Source organism: Pantherophis guttatus, chromosome 1, assembly GCF_059756535.1.
Source record: "Pantherophis guttatus breed Tessera chromosome 1, ASM5975653v1, whole genome shotgun sequence".
Lineage (NCBI taxonomy): Eukaryota > Metazoa > Chordata > Lepidosauria > Squamata > Colubridae > Pantherophis > Pantherophis guttatus.
Window position 1 is genome coordinate 79,383,049 of NC_142063.1, and position 12,576 is coordinate 79,395,624.

General features: G+C 41.9%; 1 protein-coding gene across 2 annotated transcripts in view; it reads left to right on the forward strand.

Moving 5' to 3' along the window:
* The window catches only part of ALX4 (ALX homeobox 4), a 77,027-nt gene that overhangs the window by 44,708 nt on the left and 19,743 nt on the right, over window positions 1-12,576 (forward strand). For both annotated transcript variants that reach the window (XM_034417410.3, XM_087876903.1), the window contains exon 2: window positions 2,231-2,541. In XM_034417410.3, coding sequence (XP_034273301.2) covers window positions 2,231-2,541 — 311 coding nt within the window. The remainder of the gene's footprint in view (window positions 1-2,230; window positions 2,542-12,576) is intronic.

Consider the following 12,576-nt stretch of genomic DNA (forward strand, 5'->3'; position numbering starts at 1 on the left):
GGAAAACTCTTTCAGTTTTGATTTTGTGCAGATCTTCATTTCTTCACCCTTAAGCTCGTTTCCTTTTATTTGGGATCACCTTGCCATTTTAAAAATTATTATTATTATTTTATTATCGTCTGTACATTTTTCCTAACAAATATCTTTTTGTGTGCTGTTTAATCAACCCTTTTGTACTTAATTTTTAAATTTTTCAGTAGTACAGTAGATAAGTTCTTGGTTGACCAATTGCATCAGAAAATGGAGAAACACGCAGACTTAAAAATGCAGGAAATGGTTTGTCCTGAAACTGCAAATTAAGTGAGTCAATCATTTCCTATTCTTATTTTATCACTGCCCTGCATCAGAAATTGCACGGTGTGTGTAATTCTGGTTCCAAGAATAACATATTGGGAAGCCAATGTGTTACCAGATAGAAGCTCAATCATGTATAAGAATGCCACATTATTATTATTCTTTCACAAAACCCTTCACTGGCTTATACTGTATGTCAGATTTTAATAGGGAGGAATAAGAGTTAAAACTTACTTATTGCCAAATATCCAGGATCCATTCTCTACTGAACCAATGTGAAACAGTTCACAGTTTGTCAAACAGAAGCATAAGATGACAGATTCTTTGCAAGTTGAATGTTATATGTTCTGGAACTGATAACAAAAGCAAAAGCAGCAAGAAGCGAGTCATAATGATTGATGGCTAACAATCCAAGGAGCTAGAGGAAGCAGGGAGACAAGCTCTAAGTATGGCACGTTGATTTCCCATCTGTTCTCCCCTCCCACCCCCGCAGATCTTCCCCTTCTTTAAGAAAATAAAGTTAAGCATGACCAATAAGTTAAAATGAAAATAAGACTGTAAATATGCCTATTTAGAATTTATTTTCACCCAACTGATCAGGACATTAGATAAAATGCATTTAAGTGAGAGCATTAGTAAAAACTATAACGTTCTTTCCAGGTCAATGCCTGGAATGCACTACCTGACTCTGTAATTTCTTCCCCCAACCCCCAAAACTTTAACCTTAAACTGTCTATTGTTGACCTCACCCCATTCCTAAGAGGTCTGTAAGGGGCATGCATAAGTGCACCAGCGTGCCTATCGTCCCTGATCTAATATTCCTTTTTACTTACTCTTTTTAAGTATTCAAATTATGTTTATACTTTTACCTGTTATCTTATATATGCTTGACAAATAAACTTATGATTATGATTATGATTGTCGGAGTGTTTGCCTACACGTGGCAAAGTCAGAATGAGTCTTGGAGTACCTTTTCTGATTAACCAATTGTATTAAAAGATCATTTTAAATTTTATTAAAAGATCATTTTACATTGTATTAAAAGATCATTTTACATATTACATTTTAATTGTATTAAAATGATGTTGCTTTCATGCAACATCAGATAAAGTTGCATCTGATGAACTGAGTCGCAGCTAATAAAACTTATGCCAATGTTTTTCAAACTTGGTAGCTAAAATGTGTGGACTCCAACTCTCAGAATTCCCCAGCCAGCAAAGGTGCTCCCAGACTCCTTCTTATTTGACTCTCTGTAGGTCCTTTTCTTTCTAGAGTGTTGTGGAAATTCCTTCCCCTTAAAACCATGTGTGGAGCAGCCATCCCAAGTCTGACATTCACCAGGAATTTTAGGATTTAGGAGAATTCCTAGAATTCTCAGCCAGCATCACCCAAAGTCATGCAGGAATTGTGAGAATTGCAGTTTCCCCGCATATAGAGGATACTAGATTGGAGAAGGTGGGGTGAAGTAGCAACAATTATCCTACTGTCCAATGTGCTTGCTATTAAAAAAAAATGGAAGTATCCTAATAGCCTATCAATTATCTGGACCTTTGTCATGTTTATACATTTTGAAGTAGCCTACTTCAGCATAGGAAATTGCAGCAGAATTAGCACGACAGATCTTTACCAGAGTGGACCTAAAGCTGATCTTCTTTAAGTAACTAAACTTAAAGTTAAATTAAAGGATTCCATTTATCTTATAGGCCTCAAGCTGTATCCTTCATCTTTTACTTTTATTCTAAGCCAAATGGTTTTATACTTCTTATTTCTTAATATTTCATCCTCCTGGCACATCTCCTTAAACCCATCTCTTTTCCATGTATCTTCTTTCTTCAAGAACATGCATCCAACTCAGTAATTTGTTTATCCATAGATTTATGGGGTTTTTTTCTCTCTCTCTGTCCTTCCCTTTTCCCTATCCCCATCTCCTATATAGCTAAAGAAAGTTCCCTGGGAGAGACTGAGCTACAGCCAGGATCTGATTCTGCTGGAATGGATAGTAGTTACCTCAGCGTGAAAGAGACCAGTACAAAGACGTCCCAAGAGAGGGCAACTAATGATCTTCCCAGCCCAATGGACAAGACTGATTCGGAGAGCAACAAGGGCAAGAAGAGACGTAACCGCACCACCTTCACCAGCTACCAGTTGGAAGAGCTGGAAAAGGTCTTTCAGAAGACCCATTATCCAGATGTCTATGCCAGAGAGCAATTAGCCATGAGGACAGATCTCACTGAAGCCCGAGTACAGGTAAGGGCAGAAACTGTCGGTCATGGGAGAAAGGAAATTGGCAAGTCCACAATGCAGCCACGTCTACAACTACAGTAGTGAGCAATATCCTTAGACTGGGATAAACGTACAGTGTTCTACAATACACATTTTAGAATAACAACGCCTGTATTTAGTTTAGAAACCTGCCAAAATGGCTTCACAAGCATCTTCAGTCAGCACCAAAGTGAGGCAATGAAAATAGATGGTCCATTGTGTTGAAAACTCTTTTGAAATGGAAACCTTAAATTTTTGTTTCCTGGTCCAAAGGATCAGTGAAAACTATTCTATATCTGGGTATGAATTTGATGAGAACCAAAATGTATATATAACACCAAGCTATTTTTTTCAGCTTTTAAAAAAATCCCTATTAATTAATTCATTTATTAATTTATTATTTTAATTTATTATTTATTTATTAAATTTGTTTGCCACCCATCTTGCTGCGACGACAAATTGCATTAATTCAAGAAGGCAGGTTTTTGTGTTCTACTTCTAGCATTCAACAATGGCAGACATTATATACAACTTTTGGTACACTCATTATTAACAATTCTTCAGAGAAGCTCCGTGCTGCAGCAGCAGATGCTTTTCGAGTACAGATACTCCTTGGTTAACAACCATTTGTTCAGTTTTCATTCAAAGCTACAATGGTGCTGAATGAGGAGACTTAGTTTACTCTATTATCATTGCACCTCATACAACGAAATTAAATGCCATCTTCAGTACTTATGGATGGTCCTCAAATTTATAGTCATCGCAGCAGCCCTGCAGTCACATGATCATGATTCAGGCACTTGGCAACCAACTTGCAGTTACAATGGTCACAGCATCTTGACAGTCACATGATTACTATTTTCAATCTTCTGTAAAGCAAAGTCAATGGGGAAGCCACAGTAGCCCATCATAAGTAGATGTGGTCATGGGACATCGCTACTTATAGATGTTTGACTGTCAATTCTCAGTATCTCTAGTGGGAGTTGCTTTGAGTGGTCATTAAACAAATGGTTATTAGTCAAGGGACTACTTGTATAACAATATAGCAACGCATTTATATATATATATATATATATGCAAGTCTTGGCATATTCGGGTCTTTTCCCATGTAAGATTGAGAGTATCTTGGTGACATTTCAACGAGGTCCCACTCGTCATCTTCAGGCTGGTGTCTTCGGCTTCGTGCTTGTGCGAGCAAAGCATGATCGGAGATGTCGTCTCTCTATAAGTACTGGTGGGGAGGTGGGGAGTGCTGGCTTTGTTGTTTTAAGCTCAGGATGTTACAACACAGCCAACTACCCAGGATGTTGCAGCACAGGACTCAGGATGTCACAACACTGGAGCTCAGGATGCTACCACACAACCCATTACCCAGGTCGTTACAACACAAAAGGCTAATGGGCACACAGCTAGGACCTCAGCCACACAGGATGTTATGAAACAGCCGACCAATCTGCAAACATCAACTCCATCTACTAATCAAGATGTAACATATATATATATAAATAAGATGCAATAATAAATTGTTGCAAAAACAATAAAAATGCTAACCCCAATCATTTTAACATTTACCAGAAAAGCTTCCTTTCAACCAATTACCAGAATGTCATCAGGCTGGATATTAGCCTAAATTCAAGTTGGAAGCACCTTCATAAATAAAAGCTTCTCCCAAAAACTCCTTTTGCAGCAGAGGTGGTATTCAGCAGGTTCTGACCAGTTCTGGAGAACCAGTAGCGGAAATTTTGAGTAGTTCAGAGAACAGGTAAATACCACCTCTGGCTGGCCCCGCCCCCATCTAGTCTCTGCCTCCCGAGTCTGATTGGGAGGAAAAGAGGATTTTGCAGTAACCTTCCCCTGGAGTGCGGTGGGAATGGAGATTTTACAGTATCCTTCCCCTGCCATGCCCACCAAGCCATGCCCACCAAGCCACACCCACAGAACCGGTAGTAAAAAAATTTGAAACCCACCACTGTTTTGCAGGCTTTAGGTCTTCACACAACATAAGAATTGGGAAACCAGTACTAACATTTCCCAGGAGAATTTATTAGACATGTTGACTCTGGTTGGAGATACCTAGGATCCAAACCAGGTTAACATCACTATTTTCAGTTGTATCTGGAAATCTAGTGAAAGCCAATGAAGGAAGCCTGTAGCAAAGATCTTACATGGCTGTGGTGGCTCTCACTCAATAAATGGGTTGCTGCTTTTGTACCAACTGCTGTTTCTGGAGCAGCACTGAGCAGAATGCTGCAGTAGTCTAACTCTGTGGTGGTGAAGACTTCAGCTACCTTAGCCAACATCTGGATAGAGAGCTGTATAGAAGTGCTTTTTAACAATTAGTCCTGTTTCTAAGCTATTTCTTCCTCTCTTGCTTCCTTCCATTGTATAGAGCAGTGGCCCCCAACCAGTGGTGAAATCCAAATTCTTTTACTACCAGTTCTGTGGGCGTGGTCTGGTGGGTGTGGCAGGGGAAGGATATTGCAAAATCTCCATTCTCACTCCAGTCCAGGGGAAAGATACTGCAAAATCCCCATTCCCTCCCCACTCCTGGGGGAAGAATATTGCAAAATCTCCATTCCCACCCCACTCTGGGGCCAGCGAAAGGTGGTATTTGCCGGTTCTCCAAACTACTCAAAATGTCAGCTACCAGTTCTCCAGAACCTGTCAGAACCTGCTGGATTTCACCCCTGCCCCAACTTTTTGGGTACCAGGGACTGGTTCTGTAGAGAGAGCTTTTTCCACGGACCGGAGGGGGCATGGTTTCGTGTGCTGCCTACATCCCATGGATGGGGCTTTTGCTTGTTTGCCCAGACCAGTTTCTGGCATGCCATGGACTGGTGTTGGTTCACAGACTAGGAATTGGGGACCCCTGGTGTAGAGACCTGAGAAATCTTTGTTCATCCCAGAGTCCTCTCTCATTAATGAAAACCTTTTCTAGCAATGACCCTGCCCCGTGGAAGGCTTTTGAAAGCAAGGTGAAATGTCAAACTTTGCTGAAGCAAAATCCTTGCTGAAGAAGAAAGAGGAGGAGGGCAAAATAAACGTCAAGCAAAAAAGTAATATGTCTTGATCCCCTTTTTCCCATAAAACCTTGGGAGGCTAGTGGAAGGAGTGGAAAGGCTGAACTAAGCCTGCAGGAAATTAAACATGAAATGAAAATAAGCTAAAGCCATTCGGCTCTCTTATCCCAAGCTCAAATTTCCCATTCCAAGCCACTGATAAAATGGTGTCCAGTTTCAGTGATTAAAGATGAATTCTGGCTCTTTTCCTGTACTCAAACAAGAGAACAAAGCTCTTGCCCTCTAAAGGAAAGGGAAACTGGATGAAAAGCAGGGCTTTTGGAAGAGTTTGAAAGAGTCAGATGAGGCAAGAAACAGTGATGATGAGAAAGAGCCTGATGTGTGGGTGTGGGAATGTGGTCTGTGTGAGTGACAACCCACTTGGAATATGTTAGGGATGAACCATGAGTTAAGAGTCAGAAAGTAAGACAGGGTTATATATATATATTGGTATTCCTGCATTAAGTACGGTTCTTTCTTCACCAGAATGATACCACCGATGTACAACGAGAAAGTTCTAACAAGCTTGAAATTCATTTTTTTAATGAAACTTATAGGAACAGATGTTTGTTCCTTTTATAGCCCAGGCAAAGTTTGTCAGGGCCATCACATGCTGAGATTTTAAAAAAACAACTCCTTACTAAGAACTAAACTAAAAAGTGGGAAGAAGAGAGCAAAAACAATCTAGCCTGTCAAGTGATCTTCTTGGATTAAGTTTCTTGGGTTGTTTCCATTTTTTTTTTCCTCTGCTGGAAGAAAACAGCATATTCCAGTGTTTTTCAATCTTAATAATTTTAAGATCTCTGGACTTCAATTCCCAGAATTCCCCAGCTAGCAGGTTGGGGAATAGTTCATTGTTCTCTTACTTAAAGCATGCATTGTTTATAGTTGTGGTAGCAATAATAATAGCAGAAATAGCATGCCTTCCAGGTTATGGAAATTCTACAGCAATCTAACTAAATGGTGTTCTCTACCACATGAAGTACTGTCAACCTTTTTGTAAATAGTTCTCCCATTTATCTAAATCAAAGAGAGAAAGTGCCCAATTTAAAGTGGGTGGCAGTAACTTAGTCAACTTGGCTTGATCTCAAAAGGGAGAGGATAATAGGAAGTCAAGAATCAAATTCAACTTGAAAGAGACATTATTATCAAAAGGAAAAAGATTTTTTTTTCCACACACCTGATGAAAGATTTCTTGCCAGAACCAATTTTCCTCCACAAATTTGGGAAATGGCATGTGGAAAATATTAAGGTTTTTCCCACTATTAGGTGCCAGGGCTGATTAATTTCACCCTCTCTAAGACTGTTGATGAGAGCAAGCAAGATGTCACATAAAGTCCATATTATGGGGTGAAAAAAACATTGGTGACAGGGGTGCTATTCAGCAGGTTCTGACAGGTTCTGGAGAACCGGTAGCAGAAATTTTGAGTAGTTTGGAAAACCAGCAAATACCACCTCTGGCTGGTCCCAGAGTGGGGTGGGAATGGAGATTTTGCAGTATCCTTCCCCTGCCACACCCACCAAGCCACGCCTACCAAGCCACACCATGCCCACCAAGCCATGCCCACAGAACCGGTAGTAAAAAAAATTGAATTCCACCACTGTTTGGTGATATGTTCTAAGTAGCAGTTGTAATTGGCCATAATATATAGGTCTGTCCATAAGATAGTGTACGGTTATACTCAATGTTGATGTCTATCTTCTTCCTATTTTAGATATCTTCATTAGCGTTATAAGCCCCTTGATGCATATGGAAAATGCTTTTTTTCTTTCTCATGTGGGAGAGGAAAGAGTTTAGAAAGAAGGTGTCCTAAAACAGAGTAAGGGGGCATTCTTTGATGGCTGAACATGTCAGTGCTGGGAAAGACAAAAGTCACAACAAACAGGACAATGGCACAAAGTGGGAAAGGACTAGCGGATAATTCCCTCTTCCTTTTTTTCCCCTGTTCAGATGCAATTTCCCTTGCTTTTAAAAAATGTGTTCAACCTCTTTTAGGTCATATAGTGGCTTTTGTTTTTGATGAATTTGTGCAAGGGTTGAATTCAAAAAGTCCAGCCATAACTTCTTGCAATCACAGAAAAATGTAGGTGCTATATGAAGCCATTTCTTGGAAGGTTGCCCCTTTACTCTCCCTTAAATTACATATATAAAGAGCCATAGTGGCACAGTGGTTAGAATGTAGTATTGCAGACTAATTCTGCCAGCAGTTCGATTCTCACCAGCTCAAGGCTGACTCAGCCTTTCATCCTTCCGAGGTCAGTAAAATGAGGACCCAGATTGTTGGGAGCAATAGACTGACTCTGTAAACAGTTTAGAGAGGGCTGTAAAGCACTGTGAAGTGTTATTGCTATCAGTTAAGACTCTGTTGAAAGTTAACCATAGGCTTTTGTTGTAACCCAGAAGTAATCTGTGGTCGATAATAGTGAATTATCATTTTGCAAAGATTCACAAAAATTATTTTCGGTATTTGCCAATCTTGTACATGGTGGGACAAAAATGAGGATTTGGCTTGGACACAGTTCTTGGATTCAGAAAATAACTTACTCAAATTAGGTTCCACTCCAGGTGAGATTTGGTAAGCTTTCTGACTGACAATACATGGTTAGTTAAAAGAGGATGTATCAGAGGTGGATTTCAGCAGGTTCTGACCAGTTCTGGAAAACCGGTAGCGGAAATTTTGAATAGTTCAGAGAACCAGTATTAAACATTCTGACTGGCCCCGCCCCCATCTATTCTCTGCCTCTCAAGTCCCGGCTGATCAGGAGGAAATGGGGATTTTGCAGTAACCTTCCCCTGGAGTGGGGAGGGAATGGAGATTTTACAGTATCCTTCCCCTGCCACGCCCACCAAGCCACGCCCACAGAACTGGTAGTAAAAAAATTTGAAACCCACCACTGGGATGTATGTGGTTTTGTTGGTGGTGGTTTCAGGATTTTGTTTGTTAATTTTAGCCACAAACTGCCCTGTAGCTAAAGCAACCCCTTCCAATGAACTATGTCAGGGGCATCAAACTCATGGCCCGTGGGCCAGATTTATTTATTTATTTATTTTATTTTATTGGATTTTTATACTGCCCTTCTCCCACAGAACTCAGGGCGGTGAACAGCCAAGAATAAAAACATCACATACAAAATTTAAAAATTTTTTAAAGAAAGAATTAAACAAATTTTGGCCCAATAAATTTAAAACACCCCAACTAAAATCAAATTAACAATTAAAAATATCTAAGGGGGGGGGTTAAGCCAGCCCGCCTTGATGAAATAAAAAAGTTTTAAGGGCACGGCGAAAAGCACGGAGGTCTGGGATCCGTATCTCCGGGGGCAGGTCATTCCAGAGGACAGGTGCTGCCACAGAGAAGACCCTCCCCCTGGGGGTCTCCAGCCGACATTGTCTGGCCGATGGCACCCTGAGGAGTCCCTCTCTGTAGGAGCGTACTGGCCGGTGGGAGGCTATCAGTGGCAGAAAGCGGTCCTGTAAGTACCCAGGCCCTAAGCCATGGAGCGCTTTAAAGGTGGTAACCAATACCTTGAAGCGCACCCGGAAAAACACTGGGAGCCAATGCAGCTCACGCAGGAGTGGTGTCACATGGGAGCACCCCGTCGCTCCCATAATCCCCTGCGCGGCCGCATTCTGCACCAGTTGGAGCCTCCGGGTGCTCCTCAAGGGGAGCCCCATGTAGAGAGCATTACAGTAGTCCAGGCGGGAGGTGACGAGTGCCTGAGTGACCGTGCGTAAGGAGTCCCGATCCAGAAAGGGACGCAACTGGTGAATCAGGCGAACTTGATAAAAAGCCCCCCTGGCCATGGCCATCATATGCTCTTCTAAAGACAGCCGTGCATCCAGGAGGATGCCCAAGTTGCGAGCCCTCTCCATGAGGGCCAGTAACTTGCCCCCAATAGCCAGCGATGGCACCAGCTGGCTATATTGGGACGCCGGCAGCCACAACCACTTGGTCTTGGAAGGGTTGAGTCGGAGCCTGTTTCTCCCCATCCAGACCCGCACGGCCTCCAGGCACCGGGACATCACTTCAAGGGCATCATTGGAATGGCCTGAGGTGGAGATGTACAGCTGAGTATCATCAGCGTACTGATGGAACTCCACCCCAAAACCACGGATGATCTCGCCCAGCGGCTTCACATAAATGTTGAACAGGAGGGGTGAGAGGACTGACCTCTGCGGCACCCCACAAACAAGGTGCCTTGGGGTCGGCCTGTGCCCCCCTGCCAACACCGACTGCGACCGGTCAGAGAGATAGGAGGAGAACCACCGTACAATGGTGCCCCCCACCCCCAACCCCTCCAACCGGCACAGCATGATATCATGGTCGATGGTATCAAAAGCCACTGAGAGGTCTAACAGGACTAGGATAGAGGAACAACCCCTATCCCGAGCCCTCCAGAGATCATCCACCCATGCATCACATGCTGGCCATGCCCATGCCTGGTTTAGCAAAGGGGGGAAAAGTCGTGATACGTCACATGATGATGCCATGACGACGCAAGTTGGACACCCCTGAATTATGTCATGCTTTCAGAACCTTACAAAACAGGGTTTTACTGAAGACTTTATTTCTATCGCTTCTCTTTATGTTTCACCCCATTCATCAATACTGAAGGAAAGGGAAGATAAAGGTGTTGGGGAGAGGATGATATAACTGTTGTTGTTACCAGGAATGAAAAAAGGTAGCCTCCCAACTTGGGGCAAGGGAGGACTTCAGAAATGGCCATTACATAACTAATAGATTCTCTTAACAACTTATGAGGGTTGAGTGAATTGCCCCATGGAGTGGATGACTTAGTCAACAATGTCACCTGAACACAACTTCTGTGATTAGACAATAGAACTGTCAATCAGATAGTTCCATTCCAGTCTCTTCCAGCTTTTCCCTCACTGTAGCAATTTGCAGCACATAGAAACTCAAGCTAAAAGTAGCATTGTTTGGGACTGGCTCTGTTTGTTTGCTTGCTCTTGTTCTACAGACACAGCATCTGCCTTTCTGCAGTGGTACAAAGCACTGAATCACAGATAAAAAATTGTGGTGATTTCCCCTTTGGTTTTAATGGCTTTGAAAAGATGATGAAACAATACCCTCAGAATATATAGGTATGCCTGAAATAAGCATCACAGCTGATCCAACCTGAAGATAGCTTTTCTAGTTTGTTTTTCATGAATGCCATGAACTTCTCATTTATCTAACTCAGTGGCCTCCAACCTTCAGGGCATCAGGGACCGGTTCCATGGAGAAAGGTCTTTCTGTGGACCAGAGGGGGCGTGGTTTTCTGTGCTGCCTGCATCCCGCAGATGGGGCTTTGCTTATTTGCGCGGTCCAGTTTCTGGCATGCTGCATGGACTGGGGATTGGGGACCCCTGATCTAAAGAAAATATGTCTGCTGATCATTGATAGCTCTATTGGGGAAGCAAATGAAAGCTTTTTCTTTGTCTATCTTGGCATCATGAACATAAAAGGAAAAGCATTTGGACTTTTCATTGCACATTCCAATAAGTATAGCTTCTGATGGAATCAAATGATGTTTTTGCACAGGTAGTCCTCGACTTGCAATCACAGTTGGGACAGAATTTTTGTTGCTAATGCGGCAGTTGTAAAGTGAGTTATGCCCAATTTTACAAACTTGTTTTTTGCCATGGTTGTTAAGCAATTTGCTACAATTAATTAAGTGAATCTTAGGTTGTTTACCAAATTCGGCTTCCTCCATTAATTATTGCTTGTTGGAAGCCTGCTAGGAAGGTAGCAAATGTCAATCACATGACCTCAGGATGCTGCCTCTATCATAAATACATGCTGGTTATCAAGTGTCCAAATTTGTCTGTGTGTCTGTGTGTCTGTGTATCTGTGTTGCTGTGGTAGTCATTAAGTGTTAGGACCGGTTATAAGTCCCATTTTTAGTGCCACTGTAACTTTGAATGGTTCCTAATGAATGGTTGTAAGTTGAGGATCACCTGCACTTGGACTACAATCTGATTCATCAGAATTAAAACATTATAAAAGTGGCAAACATCTGTAGTTTGGGTCTAGGACAGGGGTCAGCAACCTGCGGCTCTGGAGCCACATGTGGCTCTTTCATCCCTCTGCTACGGCTCCCTGTTGCTCAAAATATAACAATCGTTAATGTGTGATACTCGCCAGCATACTATTTATTGAGCTTTTCGGCCCCTGGTAGGCCAACCATGGATAAATCCAAGAAAAGAAAAGTTTCAGAAGAAAACAGAATGTTTAATTCAACTACATATGCTAGTTCTGTGGCCGCTCAGGAAATAGTCAGGCATGGGAAGGGTTTTGTGGCTCTCGGTGTTTTCTTTTCTGTGGGAAATGGGTCCAAATGGCTCTTTGAGTGTTTAAGATTGCCAACCCCTGGTCTAGGATGACGGTCAAGGTTCGTTCTCCAAGTTTGTGGGTTGGTTTCTGAATGTTTTGTTACCAGGCTAGATAACATCTTCAGCGGAGTTTAGGGAGTTTAGAACTCCTAAACTCCACTGAAGATGTTATCTAGCCTGGTAATGAAATGTTTGGAAACCAACCCAAAAGCTCTGAGAACGAATCTTCACCCTCACATTATGAAAGCTAAAAATGCCCTAACTTTGAGCTCAAGTCCCAGTAATTAAATCAATATGCTGTTTTCTTGGCAGCAGTATGAAGGTGATTTGCTATTGTCTTTTTCCCAATCTAGGCAACAATCTGGTATTTTCTGGACATTTAGCATCCAAGCATAGACCTGGCCCACAATACTGAAAATCTTCCAACCTACTTGCTGAGACATAAAGTATTACAAATAGTTATCAAAGGGTGCAGAAAAAAAAGAGAATTTTGGATTAGATTTTTTTTTCTGTTTTTTTACTGTATTTCATAAATACTTAGCAATCAATATCACAATCAAATTTTAGTAAAGAATTGAGAAGTATATACTGGTATAGGCTTTCACAATTGGCATCAATGAAGCAGTG